At 39.6% G+C, this 19,009-nt stretch overlaps 1 protein-coding gene across 2 annotated transcripts in view; it reads left to right on the top strand.

The window, feature by feature from the left end:
* Positions 1–7,320: 7,320 nt before the first annotated feature.
* Positions 7,321–19,009, top strand: part of MED6 (mediator complex subunit 6) — a 17,416-nt gene continuing 5,727 nt past the window's right edge. For both annotated transcript variants that reach the window (XM_023507651.1, XM_012812221.2), the window contains exons 1-6: positions 7,321–7,412; positions 9,801–9,960; positions 11,011–11,102; positions 13,085–13,167; positions 13,412–13,520; positions 15,430–15,545. In XM_023507651.1, the coding sequence (XP_023363419.1) occupies positions 7,391–7,412; positions 9,801–9,960; positions 11,011–11,102; positions 13,085–13,167; positions 13,412–13,520; positions 15,430–15,545 (582 nt within the window). In that variant the 5' untranslated portion in view covers positions 7,321–7,390. The remainder of the gene's footprint in view (positions 7,413–9,800; positions 9,961–11,010; positions 11,103–13,084; positions 13,168–13,411; positions 13,521–15,429; positions 15,546–19,009) is intronic.

Below are 19,009 nucleotides of genomic sequence, written 5' to 3'. Positions count from 1 at the left end.
GAGTCTCCCTTTATTGCCCTCAGTAGAGTACTGTGGTGTCACAGCTCACAGCAACCTCCAACTCCTGAGCTTAGGTGATTCTCCTGCCTCAGCCTCCTGAGTAGCTGGGACAACAAGTGCCCACCACAATGCCTGGCTATTTTTTTTTGTTGTTATTGTTGCAATTTGGCCGGGGCCAGGTTTGAACCCACCGCCCTTGGTATATGGGTGTGGTATATGTCACTGAGCCACAGGCGCCACCCAACATTATTTATATTTTCTGTCTTCTTCCGACCCACTGATTTTCCTCCAACTAAAATCACATTGATCACTAATGATCAGCATCAACAGTGTAATAAACCTATTTTTATAAGTTCTTGTAACACATGAGTAGAATTTTCCAGGTAAGTGTGTGCGTGTGTGGGTGTGCATGCATACATGTGTGTTCATGCTTAAGATGGAAATGGTTAAGAAAGACTGAGCACATGTTCATGTAAGATAAAGAAAATCTAAACATATATCAAAGAATAGATATTTTATAGAACACGTTCTCTTAGAACAGCAGTTCTCAACCTGTGAGGCATGACCCCTTTGTAACAAAAAAAAAATACATCACGGCATTAGGAAGGTTGAGAACCACTGTCTTAGAACAATGCAATTAAATTAGAAGTTAAGAACAAAAAGATATGTTTAAAAATTTCATACATTTGAAAATTTAAAGAAATAAGTAACTCATGGGTCAAAGAAAAAGCGAATCACAACTTAATGACTTAGCACTAAAGGATAATTAAAACATTATATATTACAACCTAGGGTAATCAATGAATGTGTTTGTTCAAAGAAAATTTATGGCCGTAAGTGCTTTTTTGAGAAATGAATAGAGGCTGATGACTAATGGGCTAATGTTCACGCAATAAATTAGAAAAGGGACAACAGAAGAAAGCCGAAGAAAGTAGAAAGAAGAAAAGAATAAAAATAAGAGCAGAAATAAGTGAAATAGAAAAAAAAACCAATAGGACACATTAATCAAGATGAAGATCTATACTTTAAAAATATAATCCCGTTAGATAGTCCTTTGGTGGCATTAATCATGAAAAAAGAGAGAATGAATAAATTCTACAACTAAAGATGGACAAATGTGCAGATATAGTCCAGATTAAAAAGACAAATTAAGAATACTATGAATTTTTTTGTTACTAATAAGGTCTAGGAATTACTACTTTCTTCTCTATATTCTTCTTCAGGAAACTATTTAATCCACTCTCCACAGGTCCCTAAGAGTAAAGCGAGAATTACCAGCAGATTTCCAAGATATTGCCACAGCTACGCCCTGCTCAGGGTTTGGTGGCATTGTCACTTCAGCCACAGTGGTTTGACTTCAAGCCGCTACTTGCTGTATGAATAGGGAGTCAAGGATCTTCCTTGAGATATTCCCTTTGCTCCACTCCAGAATAAGCCAAACATCTCAGGGATATACTCAGCCCCAAGAGCTTGAGGTTGTTAGATACCTTCTTGTCTAGCTTGTTTGTGCTATTGCTTTTTGATGTCTTCTGAAATCTTATTTAAAGTTTAGTGCCCTGGCTCTGGATAATTGTCCTGAAATGAGAAGAAAACCCACAGAGGTTCTTTGACGAAAAATGATTCTGTTTCTTCTGGGCTAAGCTTATCTGAGTGCTAATGTTTGGGATTAGGACTAAAGGTCCTAGTGGTCAGATTTTTTTGTTTGTTTGTTTGTTTTATGGTTATAGTGCTTCCTAACAGCAGCTTTCCAAAGTACTGCCTCAGGTTAGGTTTTGGCATTTGCCTTGAAGAGGCAATTAAAACAATTGCCCTTAAAACATAAAACATTTGGTACCATATCTGTCCCTGGACCACCAGTGCCCCTCTAAGAGTTTCCAGAGTAACTTTTCAGGGATGCTTCTTCAGTAATTCTAATGCAACTTTCTGTCTTGCTCTGGATTATGAAAAGTCCAGTCCTAGTTGGACTTTTCCTCACTAAATCTGAAGGAAAAATATCCCACACAAATTTAGTATTTGCTGGAACACTTTCCTGGTAGGATACCACACAAAGAATACCTATTTTTTTTTTTTTTTAATTTCGGCAAGGTAGCGTAAATGAAGTTGTTTGCTTTGCACTGGAGAGACTTTAGGACAGTGGTTCTCAACTTGTGGGTTGTGACCCACAGGAACTGTATTAAAGGCATTTGAATGCGGCATTAGGAAGGTTGAGAACCACTGCTTTAGGAGTTTTCTTATGATGTAACTTTATATAAATTCATTTCCTTTTGACAATCTCCTATTTCATTTATTACTGGATTCTAGAAGTTTATTATTGATGTGAGGATCTTTATATTATCCATTTATTTATACACGTATTTGTTCATTCAAGAAATATTTGTTAACTTCAAACACATCCTGCCAGAGACTAGGTAAATAATATTAGAAAATACAGATACAACCATGTCCTCCTGGAGTTTACAGTCTAGAGAATTTTTTTTTTTGGTTTGCTTTTTAGAAAAGAGACTTCAGGTCCTGAAATTACAGTTATTCCTATAAGGAAGGACATATATTTCTATAGGTACAGAATGGGATGACATGGCACGTGGAAAGTTAGAATACTGGAAAGAATGTTAGAGAAAACAAAGTCGTAACGAGGTGTCAAGTACTTAAAGGGAGCTTGGGTGGAGAAAAACTATTATTCTAGATCAGCGGTTCTCAACCTTCCTAATGCCGCAATGTATTTTCGTTGTGAAAAAGGGGGCAACCCACAGGTTGAGAACTGTTGTTCTAGATGGTGATCCTATGGAGGAAGATGATTACCACACGTTACCAATTATCCACAAGAATCACTTCATCTTTAACCAATCAGCTCATTCCCACCTCCTTTTCGAAGAGCATATTTTTCTTTTTCACTTGAACTCTCACACTTACATATTAAATTATGTAAGTCCCCAAATTACAGATCCTCAAAAGGTCACTGTATCTACGTAGGAGAGGCAGGTACAAATTACATAAGAAAATATACCAGCATTACTGATTTTATAGCAGTGACACTATATTGCAAATTTTGTGTCTGGATGTATGTGTGTGTCATTTAACACAATAAAAACTTATTTGTCGCTTTTAGTTCAAGGTAGGTCAACAAGGTGGTTCAGCCTTGGTAGTCGGTCATCCAGAGACCCTGCTGAAAGAATGATTGGTCTTGATAGTGAAATAACAGAAAAATTAGTAACTTAATTTTCAGTAAAGGCTAAAAATCAATCTCTCTCTCTGTTTCCCTGCTAGCTAGCTGGCAGCCTCCCTACTGGTAGCTCTGTTTTCAATACATCTAAAAGGAACCCAGCTGATAAAAAGGAAACGTAAATCTTTCTTTTTACATTCACCAGCTCACTACTTATGAGAACCTGTTTAATAGGCTTGGAGTTCCTGGACGAACAATACAGGGCCTTAGACAGGGCCTTAGACCCTGTCCCAAGTCATATCTCAGGGGAGAACCAACTACGGGACCAGAAAACACCTGTGATAAGTCTGTCTCCAATGGCTGCTTATCCTCCAGACATTAAGAGGATAGAAGGAGCAGACAGAACAACTTCACAGTACCCTGCGAGCTGGGGTGCAATCACGTCTTTCTTTTCAAGCATCTTTAAATTCAGCAGCCACTTGGTCTCGGTGCTGGCATTTTTCCTTTCTTCGGGACGCCATGCTCTCTCTTTCCTCATTCTCTTTCACTATCCTCTCTCCTTCTAAGAAAATAAAATAAGTTTTATACTTTTATGTCCTAATTTTGGTGTGGAGAAATCTTTTCTCAATCCACAGAGCACCTACTGAGCTTCCACCCTAACACTTGCCCCCACCTATTGTCGGTTGATGTCTTTGGCGTTTAGCTGGTGGATGCAGAGAGAGAAAGCCGAGAAGGCACTAGTGCTTTTAACCACCTTGGCCTGGAGGTGGCACTGTTGCTCCCATTCTCTGCTCTTTGTAAAGAACTGGCTCTATTGCTCCATCTAGATGCAAAGAGTGGTGGAAAATGTTGCTTAGCTGCGTACTTAAGCAGACCATAAGTTGGGTGAGAAGCTAGTTCATCTGTTTCATTCTCCTGATTTAAAAAAAAATGGATATCATATCTCCTGCCTCATAAAGTTGTTTTGAGAGAACAAATAGTTAATTCATCAAAGGGCTTAGCACAGTGCCTGATCCATAGTATGGAGGTCAATAAACACAGCAAGTACTTTTGACATCTATAAAAAAATTTCCACTCAGAACTGATATCCTCATGGCATTCTTTTCCTTAACATCTTTCAATAGCTTTGTTATTTTTTTAAATAAAAGTTAAATTATTTACTGGCTCCTGCCTTCATTGCTAGTCTCTTTCCCCACTATTGCTCCTTCACTCCCACAATCATCTGTAACTTGCCTTTCTTTTTTATTTTTTTTATTTTTGAGACAGAGCCTCAAGCTGTCCCCCTGGGCAGAGTGCCGTGGCATTACAGCTCACAGCAACCTCCAACTCCTGGGCTCAAGCGAGTCTCCTGCCTCCGCCTCCCAAGTAGCTGGGATCACAGGTGCCCGCCACAACGCCCGGCTATTTTTCGGTTGCAGCCGTCATTGTTGTTTGGTGGGTCCGGGCTGGGGATTCCAACCCGCCACCTTAGGTGTACGTGGCTGGCGCCTTAGCTGGTTGAGATATAGACGCCGAGCCTGTAACTGGCCTTTCTACGGTTCTCAGAACAATCCTTATCCCACTGCAGGGCCCGTGGCTCCCTCCACTGCTATGCTTGTGCCCCAGCACTTCACATGGGTGGTTCATTCTCATCCTTCAGGTCTTACTTGAGATATCACTTCCTCAGAGGGGTCTGTCCTGACTATCCTTTCAAAACAGGCTTCCTCCATCACATATACTCTTATTATTATTTTTTTTTTTTTGCAGTTTTTGGCCAGGGCTGGGTTTGAACCTGCCACCTCTGGCATATGGGGCTGGCGCCCTACTCCTTTGAGCCACAGGTGCTGCCCATAGTCTTATTTTTATTATCACAATCTGTAATGCTCTTCTTTGTTTACTTGTTTATTGTCTTTCTTTTCCATCAGAACTCTTGGCTTCTGAGGGCCAGAGGCTTTGTGTGTTTGCCACTCTCATTATTTTTGCAATGAGAGCTGAGCAAAGCGTGCAGTAGGGGTTAAATACTTGATGACTGATGAATAGAAGAATAAATTGAAGATAAAGTAGAGATCTTCTTTGTTGGGCCCTTCACCTTTCCTAGCAACATATTCACACTTCCCTATATTATTTCCATATCCCACTCTAGGTAGTGTTCTAGCTCTAGCTTTCCCTCTCAGCCACAGTCTGCACCCAATGCCACCTCCCTTCTTCACTCTTGAACACTTCTTTCTCTGGATTCTGCTCCTCTCTACCATCCCACAGAAACTATTATTGTTAGGGGCAACTTACCAAATCCAAAGCCTACTTCTCAGTCTTTATTTTACCTCTCTCGTCTGCTTGACACTATAAGTACCCCTCTCTTCCTGAAACTCTTCTGCTTTAACTTCATCCCCTTATAGACACCAGTGGTTCTCAAATGGGGACAATTTTGCTGGGGGGAGAGGTGCCACTGGCATCTAGTGGGTACAAGCCAGGGATGCTGCTAAACACCCTATAATGCACAGGACAGCTCCTCTACACCTTTAGCTAAGAATGAGCTGTCCCAAAATGTAAAACCTAAGAAACCCTGGTCTATAGGTTGTCCTATAAGACATTTCATGAACAACATGGCCATATTCAAAACTACATCATCATCTCCATTTTCACCTATTCTCTTGTTGCTTGTTTTCCCTAATCTGATTAATGGCACTAGTCTTATAAATCAGTATCTTGGGAATCATTTTAAATTCCTCTCTCTCCCTCACCAGGCCCATCTATTAGTCACTACTTCCTTTTTGATTCTATCAGCTAAATATTATTAATTCTTTCTTTCTTTTCAGCCACCACTGCCTTTGTATTAGTGTAGACATCATTTAGTTGCAATACTCTCCTAAATGGGTTTGCTGCTTTGAGTCTTACAGACATGTCTGTCCCAGGCTCTTTAGATAATCTTTCTAAACCGGAAGCCCAATCACATTTCTCTCATTGCCCACAAGATAAAAGATGAGCTCCAAGGTCTGGTTTACCATGCATACCATGTGTTTTTTAAACTACAGATCCGTGTTCAGTCATTATTCTTCCCAATCGCCTAATAAAAATGTAAGCAAACAAAACCTCAACAAAACAAGACAAAAAGCTGATGCTTCACACTTCTATTTATTGGTCATGATGTTTGTCCTTTTTGGAAGTCCTCCCTAGTAGGTCCCCAACCAGGTCCTTCTGAAAATTTCTCCTGGAAAATCATGACTTTCCAATTCTGTGCATGCACACATTTCTGTTGGGACTTACACATACCATACAGGCATAAAATCCTCAAATTGAAATGTCTAAGTAATATATATTTTTTCCACTTAGATTTAAAAATGTTGAATTTTCCATTGATGAGGTGGAAAAAAGATCCCAATTTAATTCATGATCCTCTCTCCTTGCACCTTGGTTATAATTAAATTCTCTTGAGAATCTTTCACAGAATCTTCCCCGTCTGGAGTCCTGCTACCTACTCCAGACCAGCTGAAATGCAGACATTAGGCCAACCCTCTGGGACCCAGAAGTATTCCCTTTCTCTTAATCGTATCAATATTTTACTTCAGAAGCATTTTCTGTGTTGTGAAATTTTTGTCTCAGAGTCATTTAATACTTTAATTGATCTAGATTTTTAATGGTTTAGTCACAGAAAAGCCAATATCTCAAATTCTGTTAAGTCCTATCCCATCCCCATTCTTGAGGCAGAATGAAAAAGAGTGGTGAGAAACCCCTGAATCTAACAACTTACTGGATACACCTGAGGAGCTTTTAAAACTAAAGATGTTTACACCCCCAACTCTATAGCATCAGACCTTTTTTTTTTGGCGATCACAGAAGATCAAGATCAAATTTTTGAAACCCACAAGGGCTGGCTTGGGGCGGGACCTCACTACCTTTACTAGCTTGGCCTTCCTCTCCTCCGTCTCCTTTGGCTCAGCCCTCTCGCAGGGCTGGGTTTGAACCTGCCACCTCTGGCATATGGGGCTGGCGCCCTACTCCTTTGAGCCACAGGTGCCGAGCCTAGGCCCCGCCGGCTCCGTTTGCCGCCCTCCGCCCCGCCCCGCCCCGCCCCGCCCCGCCGGCTCCGTTTGCCGCCCTCCGCCCCGCCCCGCCCATCTCCTCTCGGCTCCGCCCCCCTCTTTCTTTCTTTAGGTCCCTCTTCAGCATCCGTACGGAGTTTGCGGCGTCCGTGGTCTCAGTCGTCACGTTTACTTTGCGCCGGAAGGAGAGCCTGCGAACGCTTTTGGAATTATGGCGGCGGTGGACATTCGAGGTACGTTGTGTTGCTGTACTTTGATGATTGTGAACTAGTTTGGGGGTTTGTAGCCCGCGGGTTCAAGTTTAGGTTCCTGTGTGCGGCCCTTCAAGCTCTTCCGACTGGTTTCTGTAGATGACCTAGGGCTCTAATCTAGCGAAAAGTTCCCGAGTTTTTCCTAGTTTGAGGGGTGTCTCTTAGAAGCGTTGGAGGTTGGAAGAAGAGCTGGGCACTGAGCCCTTAGACCTGCAATGTTTTTCTGTACACCTTTCTGCGGCAATATTGTGGCTTTTCTATCGAGGAGAAGGAACGGTCTTTGGGTAGAAAGGCGAAAGGGGTAATGAGCCGACTTGATTAGATACATCTCTTGGGACTTGGCGTGGAGAGTCTACCTAATCCTTGAGATCGCGCCCTACAGGTCCCTGCGCAAGAATCCCTAGGGCTTTCTATTGTGAGTTTTATGTTGGGGTAGATAATACAACCTATCGGATCCCTAACAATTACTAAGGGAACGCGGAGGTCGTTTCTTTTTCATGGCTAGACTGTAGAGGTGGTCAAATATAATGTTTATTGAGTTCGTCAGGGAATAAATATATGGAGTTGCTACCCATTAACTGCTCCTTGATCTTAGGTAGCATGTAGGGTGGTTTTTATTTGTATATGCAGTACTTGATTTTTAAGTGGAAGTGTTTGAGATGACTTTTTCTATATTAACCCATTTGGAGTCTAGCTGTACTTGTGTCAACATGCTGCCTTGCTACTGAATTAAAAGAGACACACACTTAGTGCCTTTTTAGACTACTATTTTCAGATATTTAGCTGTGTTAATGTTTTACTTTTTATTTAGATTTGTTTAGGATCATAGCAAAGGCTCTAAGATGAGAGTGTGTTCCCTGTGTTAAGGGAACAGCAAGGAGGACAGTACAGCTGGAGAGAAGATGTAGGAAGGAGATGAGGTCAGAGAGGCAGTGTAGGCCATGGAAAGGTCTTTGGCTTTTTTTTTTTTTTTTTGAGTAAAATGAGGAGCTGTTGGAGGGTTTTGACAAAAGGAATGATAAAAATCTGACTTTAGTTTTATTAGGACCACGTTGGCCACTGAGAAAACTGTGGGAGGGAAAGGAAAACTGTGGAGGGAAACTAGATAGGAGGCCATTTCTTTTCTTTTTGAGACAGGAGCCTCAAGCTATCCCCCCTGGGTAGAGTGCTGTGGCATCACAATTCACAGCAACCTCCAACTCCTGGGCTCAAGTGAGTCTCCTGCCTCAGCCTCCCAAGTAGCTGGGACCACAGGCACCCGCCACAGCACCTGGCTATTTTTTGGTTGCAGCCATCATTGTTGTTTTGGCGGGCCTGGCTGGATTAGAACCCACCACCTAGGTGTATGTGGCTGGCACGTTAGCCACTTGAGCCACAGGTGCCGAGCCTAGAGGCCATTTCTATAATGCATGGAGAGATTTGGAGGTATCTTGGAATAAGTTGGGAAAGCAGAGATGGTGAGAACTGATTAGAACATACTTGATTTGGTTGTGTGGTCTCTTTATGGGGCAGTGGTAACAGGTAATCTTCAAGTAGGACAGATATTATGTTCAATTTCACAGCCATAGATCATACTCTTAATTGCAGTTAACCATTTTCTACATGAACATTCTTGAATACTGGAATCTGTGTAAATGGATTGGTAAAAATTAATGGCTAATAGAATAAGCCATGCTGTACTGTCCTCAGCTCTCAATCATGAATTAACAAACATTTGCTAGTTATTATGAATCAGGTCCTGTGCTAGTTTTGATGAGTAAAGAAAGATACAGCCCCAGTTTTTAAAAAACTCTTGATTTAAGGAACCCGTTTGTATTTCTGAGTCTGACATGATAATATGCAAGAAAGCAATGATAAGACAATATAAAAGTTACAATAAAGGTATGAATAAATGTGTTATGAGAGCACGAACATATACCTTATATTTTTATGCCTCTGAATATGCATTCTCTCTGGTTGAGTTTACTTTGATCTTCTCAGTGGCGAGCCTCTATTCCTTTTTTTTTTTTTTAAAAAGTGCTATATAGTATAGTATAGTATAGCTATAGTATTCTGTTTATTCTTTAACATACGGTGCTAAAATCCACTTTCTCCATGAAAAATCATTTCCATTCCCCCAGGTAAAGTATTCTGTCCCCTCCTTTGTGCTGTCATAAGACATTTATTCATACCTTTATTGTAACTTTTTTATATTGTGTTATCATTGCTTTCTTGCATAGTTATATTTTCTGTTATACCATGAGAATATATGTAGGTTATTATCCATGACATCCTTTTATTCTTAGTACCTGTGCAATTAGGGACATAATAAATGTTTGTGGATTGGATTCTCTTTTTCTAATCCTTTATTATTTTGTTTCTTTCCTATAGATAATCTGCTGGGAATCTCTTGGGTCGACAGCTCTTGGATCCCCATTTTGAACAGTGGTAGTGTCCTGGATTACTTTTCAGAAAGAAGTAATCCTTTTTATGACAGAACATGTAATAATGAAGTGGTCAAAATGCAGAGGCTAACGTTAGAACACTTGAAGTAAGTTATTAGAAGAAGGTATCGGGCGGCGCCTGTGGCTTAAAGGAGTAGGGTGCTGGCCCCATATGCCGGAGGTGATGGGTTCAAACCCAGCCCTGGCCAAAAACTGAAGGAAAAAAAAAAAAGAAGGTATCATTGTTTCCAACTAGAGATTTTACAATGAATCATTTTTTCAAGCTGTGGCTTATGAAGGGCAGAGTAGAACTTGTGGAAGAATAATTGGAGTTTTGTTTGGGTTTGTCCAAATTTGAAAATGAGGGAATTATTAGTAGTCACTTGTAACTTAGAAGACTCTTGTGTGACTACATAATGTCCTCTGTATCTACTTTTATTACGAAAGTATCTGAAATAACTGTTCATATAATTTTTCTTGGTCAGCTAAATTTCAAGGGGGGTCTTGAAATTGAGTATCTGTGGTATTTTAAATGGCTTTTGTTATGGAGCAAATACAGCTTTTCAGACAACTTATTTTTGCTTTTAAAGATATCTTGGGTGGCACCTGTGGCTCAAAGGAGTGGGGCGCTGGCTGCGTATGCCGGAGGTGGCGGGTTCAAACAGCCCTGGCCAAAAACTGCAAAAAAAAAAAAAAAAAATTCTTATCTTTCAGGCCAGATTTTCATTCAGATTTGTTAGGGTCAGGAAAAGATTTTGTGATGTTTCCAACTTTGGTAGAATACATAGGTCTTCATTTTTATTTTTATTTTTTCTATGTGGATTTATAAATCTTTTCAGTCAGGAAGCGTCTTGGTGTTTTGATATTCTTTTTGACATAGACAGTCTCAGTGTACTTTCCTGGCTGAAAATACTCGCTTGAGTTCTCAAGGAATTTTTGTAGAGAAACTTAGTTGTTTTTAAAACAAAATCTTTCTTTATCTGTATACCACGTATCTGGGAAAATAGCTGTTTTTATTCAGTGGACAGATTTTAACACCAAACATAGGCCGTTTTAATACATTTACATTGTTACACTTGTATATAGTAATTTGAATGTCCAACAACGTTATTTGTAGGGCATTTATAGATCTCTGGATGTCTGCATTCTGTTTTCAGTCAGATGGTTGGAGTCGAATACATCCTTTTACACGCTCAAGAGCCCATTCTTTTTATCATACGGAAGCAACAGCGGCAGTCCCCTGCTCAAGGTAAAATGTGTAAACTTTTTTTTTTTTTTCTCAAAATATCATGATTGGTTTACTTCCTGGCCTCTGTGTGTGTGTGTATGTGTGTAATATATATAAAAGAGAGTGCCAAGGAGAAAAACTGAAAGGAAAAAAATTGTATGAAATTTGTAATATCTGAGTCACATTTGACTTCTGCAATTACAAGAAGTGCTCAAATGTGACTTGTATTCATCTTGTTATCAGTATATATTGAGTATTACAGTTTTAATATAGTGTTTTCTGTTCTTAAAATGTGTATACTTTTTTTGGCACTCTCTGTATATAGGTCTCAGCATATGGTTATACTTAAGGCTAGGATTTGTTAGGGCAGCACAGTAAGGGCATGCAGCCGGATTAGTAATGGAAGAAGATGTATCACATGGGGTCTTGAGGAAACCATATGCAAGTTTCCTGTGCTTTCCCTCTTGTGAGGGGCCATGCTGAGTGTACCCTCCATCCAGTATTGAAATGCAGCCATCCTCGTACAATATGTTTATATGTTTGTTCAGGGAAGTACAGTTGAGACTTGCATCCAGGATTTTTTTTATTGAGGACTGGTTGTGCAGGCTTCCTCTGCCCACCTAAATTCCAGACTCCAGAAGGAAATCACATGTTCATGTAATCACATAGTTTGTACAAATTGTCTGGGGCAGGCTGGTATAGTAGGCATAACTATTACCTTTTCAGAGCTGTGTTTCACTAAATGTGTGCTTAGACAACAGGACTCTTCCATCTTGTCCAGGGACAACTCTTCAAGCTCTAGCAATCAGAGCAACTCACTCATCTCAAACCAACATCTTTTTGTAAGCACAGTTGGGCTTCCAAGTAAACTTCAAGCATCCCAAGGAATTTTTCTTCTCATCTTGGGTTCACTGGGTTAATCCTATTACAAAATATATGTCCTGTGAAATTCATAGAGGATCAATTAAAATTCCTTACTGAGGCATTCAACCAAAAGCTTACCTGAGTTATACTACCAAACGAAGAAAACATGCTTTAGAAATACCACTGAAGAGTAAAGAAGAATCTAGATTTGGTTTTGAATCAAAGAGCTAGACAACTATTCTAGACATGACCAGAACTTAGAAGACACTTTAGAATCAAGCCAGAACCATAGACAAAGTCACACTGAAGATTCAAGGTAGAGAAGCCAGATACTGTCATCCCAGCTCCATCTCAGGTAGATAGTCTTATCAGCACATTTAGGAACAACCTTTACCCTCTGCTAGCTTCAGGGAGTGACTTGGCAAAGAAGTTGTGATTCCAGAATCCAAATTTAGTTTGAAAATTGAAGATCTGTGGAGTCTGCCTAGAGAAAAGAAAACTTCAAAACAGAGGCAAGTCCAGGGACAGGATTTTCATGGTGAGAAAATTCAAAGTATAGAAGCAACACAAGATGGTACCAGCTTTACTAGCAGCTGTCTTGTTCCTTAGGTCCCAGACTAGAGCACAGAGGCAAGTTTGGTTCATGTAGTAACATTATGCTGGGCCCCAAGTCTGGCTTGCCTTAAGGTTTACTTCCCAAAGTATGGTTGACTGACATTAACAACAGCATCTTTTGTGAACTTGTTAGAAATGTACTATCCCTACTGAATAAAAATCTGATTTTTAACAGGATCCTTAAGTGGTTCAGGTGCATATTTAAGTTTAAGAAGAACTGCTATAGGGCAAGGGTGGGCATACTTTTTCTGTGAAGGGCCAGTGAGTAAATACTTTAGGGCAGCTTTGTGGGCCTCTTAGTTTCTATTATTGCTGAAGCAACCATAGGTAAAATGTAAATCATTTAGTGTGGCTATTTTCTAATACAACTTTATTTATAAAAATAGGAATCACTAAACTCTGCCTTAAGGTCTAATATGGGAAAATGCCAATTTTTTATGTGGGTAGTTATTCCTTTTATGAAAATTTGTTGAGCAGCTCATGTCCATAGCTGTATTCACAAACATTTTTCCCCATTGTTTTAGTTATCCCACTAGCTGATTACTATATCATTGCTGGAGTGATCTATCAGGCACCAGACTTGGGATCAGTCATAAATTCTAGAGTGGTAAGTGTCTTCACATTCTTTAAACACTAAAGAAAACTTTTAATTGAGCTGTTGATCCCAAGAATTAACCAGGAACACTTCTGCCCTGTGAAAGTTACTATGAAGTGTTGACTATTAGAATGTCTTAAGCATTAGTTACTATGAGCTAAATAAGAAATTACTATCTGTGCATATATTATATTTTGTGAATACTTCAGAAATTGTGACTCAGTGAGAAATTGAGAATTCATTTTCTTTTCACAAGCTCACTGCAGTGCATGGTATTCAGTCAGCTTTCGATGAAGCTGTGTCATACTGTCGATACCATCCTTCCAAAGGGTATTGGTGGCACTTCAAAGACCATGAAGAGCAAGGTAGGCAGAGCACCTAGACCCTCCTAAAACACTTTTTAGTTCTTTGAGAATGAAACTGTTTTCTTCAGTAAAATGCCTATTGATATTTTTACTGTCACCCTAGCTGTTTTCTAGGTTATGTTTCACCTTTTCATAGCAGGAGGACGTTGTTGTAGCTGTGATTGATGCAAATAGATGTGGTAATAATAGCTTTCACAGAGGGACAGTTATAAGTTTAATCTGTTAGTTAACAGATATTCTTTGTTAGGGTGATTCAAGGTTTTAAACTATTTAGAACATAAAGAGGACAAAATGATGAGGAATGAGCAAAGATGATATTTCCTACTTACCTAACTATTGAATCATCTTGGAATCTGGACCCTTTTCTTCCTCCTGTCTTCAACATAGAGGAGACAAAGGATTACTTAGAGCCCTATATCCAAGTGACAAGTCTATTTTCTGATCCTTCCATGTTATCACCTATTATAGCATTGGATTTCTGGAGTTGCCATGGCTGGTAATCTACTACTATCTTCATATTTTACCAATAAAACTACCTCCAGAAATGGATCTGTAACAGTATACCTACATTTTTTATCTGAGAAATGAGCAACTCAAAGTAAATTACTGGTAGAGAGATAGCCTTTTTTTTTTTTTTCTTGTAGAGACAGAGACTCACTTTATCACCCTGGATAGAGTGCCGTGGTGTCACAGCTCACAGCAACCTCCAACTCCTGGGCTTAGACAATTCTCCTGCTTCAGCCTCCCGAGTAGCTGGGACTACAGGCACCCACCACAGCACCCGGCTATTTTTTTGAACCCACCACCCTTGGTATATGGGGCTGGCACCCTACTCACTGAGCCACAGGTGCCACCCTAAGACAGCCTTTTTATGGAATTCAGACCTGCGAAATGTTCTTTCAAGTATAGTTATATTCATTCCTAAAAGTAGGTGTATGCATTAACATTTGATGTAGCAAAGTTTTCCTTAGTTGAATAAAAACAGCTATTTTCCTTTACCCTAATGAAATGTTTGGAGTAGCCCTTATGTGGAACCTTTCATTTAGAGACAGTTCCCCAGTATACCTTCCTCCCAAGAGCAAATCTCACATATAATTAACTTTAGAATTTCTCTTTCAGGTTCTTTCTTTTCTTTTCTTTTTTTTTTTTTCCTTCAGAGTTTCAAGCTATTGCCCTGGGTAGAGTGCTGTGGCATCATAACTCATAGCAACCTCAAACTTCTGGGTTTACGCAGTTCTTTTGCCTCAGCTTCCCAAGTAGCTTACAGGCACCAGCCACAATGCCCGGCCATTTTTTGGTTGTAGTTGTCATTGTTTGGGAACCCAGGCTGGATTTGAACCCGCCACCTCTGGCGTATGTGGCTGATGCCCTAGCTGTGGAGCTACAGGCGCCGAGCCAGGTTCTTTTCTTTCTTGTTTTCACGATCTTCTGTTTGGTTGTGTTTTTCAGTGAATTACTTTTTTAATGATTAAGCATGGTAATTTGAATTTGTGAAAGCTGTATTTTCCCTTTGCTCCTAGCAGGTTTTGTGGGAAAGACTATTTAATACATTTAAAGTATAGGAAAGATATTTTCACACTAAAAAGTAGGATTGTGATTTAGGTTAATTATGAAAAACTTGAGGCTTAAAACTCTTATATCCATCCATGCTTACATACCATAACTGAAGTATCTTTAAAAGACGTATGTATCAGCTTTTTTAAATGTTAAAATGTGTAAGTGTTAAATGTTAGAATTTAACTTAAGAGGGAGAGTATGATGTATATATGTTATTTAGTTTAGTTGGGGAATTAGCTTTGGTATAGCAGCCAGATAATGAAATTTGGTTATGTTCATGGTTGATAAAGATTTGTAAAATACAAGACATCAAATTAGGCAATGCTTTGATTTGGATTTCATTTTTTAATAGATAAAGTTAAACCTAAAGCCAAAAGGAAAGAAGAACCAAGCTCTATTTTTCAGAGACAACGTGTGGATGCTTTACTTGTAGACCTCAGACAAAAATTTCCACCCAGATTTGTGCAGGTAATGAGAAAGTGTCTGGTTAATTTTGATTTGATATCTTTTCCTGGCACATATATTCATTTTTAATTGAGAATGGTTTTAGTTGTGACCCAAAAGTATTGGTTTTCCTCATTAGTTAAAAAAAGATCTCTGAATCAGAGAAGTTTTGAAAGACTTGATGGGGGAAATGGAATGAACCCTATTCTTTGTTCCTTATTGAATCTTTGCAATCTTTGAGGACTGCATGTAGTAGACAATTTCATTCAAAAGGTGTCTAAAAGTATCACAGGTGGTAACAAAACTAGAATATGAAACTCATGCTCCTTTTACTCTTCATGCTGCCTTCTGGCATGATGTAGTTATAAATGATAGGAAAGTTAAAACATAACAGAGGAATAGAACAATTGACATGATGTTTGGCATAATTAACAGAGGAGGCAGGACTAATAGTAGAGTTATATCATATTGATGTTAATGTTATATGAATTCCATTATGTGATTTGAAGGGGTGAGGGATTTCCAACAGCAGTAGCAAATCTGTCTGCCACTGAGGTTTTGAAATGAAGCAGTATGAGCTGGAGTATATGAATATGCTGTTTTTAGGGTTAGTCTTAGTTCTTATGAACCTTTACAGGGCTGTGTATACACAAGATCATATTTACTGTTTTTCTTAGGAGGTCTCTAAGAATTTTTGAGGGCAGTTTTAAATTAAATGAGATTTTTCACACCTTGAAATGACTTTAGAACAGGCTGCTACTTCCCTCTTCCCTAACTCTAGGAGAAAAATTTACTATTGGAATGGTGATGCAGTAGTGAGCGGAGCAGAGGTCATAAGCAGGAGCTCAAGACTAGAAAGCCAGTTTAGAGAAATCTCATGAATTGCACTTGAAGATGGACAGTATGTTGAGTGAATGAATAAATAACATAAATAAATGAAGAGAGCTGTGTGTAGAATGATGGGTAACCACTGCAGAATGTAAGAGGTTAGGTGTTGTTGACCATTCATTGAGTACATAGTTTTACTAGATGTGCCAGGGGAGGAATACCTAGACTTGCACTGTTTAGTAACCCCTGGGCACATGTGACTATTGAGCATTTAACCAGCTAGTCTAGATTGAGTTACGATGTAAATGCAGAATACATACTGTATTTCAAAGACTTGTACAAGAAAGATTGTATGTAAACTATTTCTTTAATAATTTAAAAACATAGATTATATGTTGATAGAATATTTTAGATGTATTTGGCTAAATATATCTAAATACATTTGTCTATTCTTTTTAAAAGTGTGACTAGAAATATATCAATTTCAAATATAACTTGCATTTGTGGCTCACATTGCTTTTGAACAGTGCTGATCTAGAAAGTAGTAGTAGAACATTCAAAACTGGAAATGTGAAAGAGTTAGTGAACGTGTGTTCAGAAACCAGAAAATATTCTGAGGGTTTGTGAAACGGGAAGCATAATGGAAGATGAGACTTAAAGATGGATTAAGGTCAGATTGAGAAGGATTTTGTATGCTATGCAAAGGAGTTTGAATTTAATTCTGTAGGCCAGTGTTTCTTCAATATTTTAAACTTACAGTTGATTACCACTCCCATAAACATAATAGGCTTTAGATGCTTTCGAAGTTATTTGAAGTTTTAAAGCAATAGCTATCATCACTAAGAATAACCAAAGCAGTGTTAAATTTTATGTATTCTTTTTCAAGTATGTACTCTCACAGAGTATATTCTCACTGAAATACCCTCCACCTCATCTTCAGGTGACTAAGTAAGAATTACTGCTATGGGCTTGGCGCCTATAGCTCAACCGGCTAAGGCGCCAGCCACGTACACCTAAGGTGGCGGGTTCGAATCCCCAGCCCGGACCCGCCAAACAACAATGACGGCTGCAACCAAAAAATAGCTGGGCGTTGTGGTGGGCGCCTGTGGTCCCAGCTACTTGGGAGGCGGAGGCAGGAGACTCGCTTGAGCCCAGGAGTTGGAGGTTGCTGTGAGCTGTAATGCCAGGGCACTCTATCCAGGGGGACAGCTTGAGGCTCTGTCTCAAAAAAAAAAAAAAAAAAAAAAAAAAGACTGCTATGGCAGTAAGGATTAGAGCAGAGGTTCTCAACCTGTGGGTTGCCACCCCTTTGGACTGAATTAAAGGTTCGTGGCATTAGGAAGGTTGAAAAGCATTAGAGGTTTAAAAGCAGTTGCAGAGGAGTAAAGCAGTTACTTTGCTGTTTTAGGAAGATAACTAGTAACAGTATAGGGGGATGCTTAGGAAAGCATGAATTTGGAACCAGGGAACTGAGATTGTGGAAAGCCTGAAAAAATTCTGTGGCAATAAGATAGAAAGGAGACTTATCCAGGCAGTATTTCAGATTTAGGAGTGCCTAAATTTGGTGGTTGGATTTGGAGAGATTGGCATTAAAGGTGATTCTGGGATTTTAGGCTAAGAATAGACTTAGGTGTTTATTGTTAACCAAAATTCAGAATGCAGGAACAGAAACAGATTTTGGTTGAACTGAGCTGTTAAGGGTTCTGTTTTCATAAACAAACCCTCAGAACATAGCTTACTGCTGTACGGGTACTGAGGGTTTGGGTTCTGAGGTACGTTAGTAGATGCCCACTCCTTTTTTTTTTTTCTTAAAGCCTATGTGTGATGCTATCCTGGTGAGCTAGCCTGGACATTGTAGAAAGCTCAAAGGCTCTCTTTTTTTCTGAGACAGAGTCTCACTTTGTCGCCCTCGGCACTCCGTCACAGGTCACAGCAATCTCAGACTTCTGGGCTTAAGTGATTCTCTTGCCTCAGCCTCCTGAGCAGCTGGGTCTACAGGCACCCGCTACAATACCCAGCTATTTTTAGATGAGATCTTGCTATGGCTCAGGCTGGTCTCGAACCCATGACCTCAGGCAATCTACCCACCTCGGCTTCCCAGAGTGCTAGGATTATAGGCACGAGCTAGTGCGCCCGGCCCTCAAAATCTCTCTTGACTTTTAAAACAAAAATGTTTACCTTTTAGAAATTTATGGTAATACTATAGCGTATTTGGAAATAGTGAGAATAATTAAAATTGAAACCTCTGTGTATCCGTTACCCTGCTTCAACAATTAACACGGTCCATTTTTGTTGTATCTCTGCTTTTGCTTCCTCCTGATTATTTTTAAGTGGATTGCAGACTATCATTTCAGTGAGTTTTTTATCTTCTCCTTTTAAAGGTTTAGCCATAGTCATGTTTAAGTTGTCATATTCCTGGATCCCACATTTCTTTTTAGTCACAGTTACACTTAAGTTGTCATATTCCTGAACTTCAGATTTTTTCTTTCAAGAGTCAAAAGCCCGACTTGGTGCCCATAGCACAGTGTTCGGCGCCAGCCACATACACCAGGGCTGACTGGTTCAAAACCGGCCCAGGCCAGCTAAACAACAATGACAACTGCAATAAAAAATAGCCGGGCATTGTCGCAGGCGCCTGTGGTCCCAGCTACTTGGGAGGC

Source organism: Otolemur garnettii, unplaced genomic scaffold, assembly GCF_000181295.1.
Source record: "Otolemur garnettii isolate 467f Iridium unplaced genomic scaffold, OtoGar3 scaffold00196, whole genome shotgun sequence".
NCBI classification, from domain to species: Eukaryota; Metazoa; Chordata; class Mammalia; order Primates; family Galagidae; genus Otolemur; species Otolemur garnettii.
The sequence above is the reverse complement of the archived record's forward strand: the minus strand, read 5'-3'. Positions and strand labels throughout refer to the sequence as shown.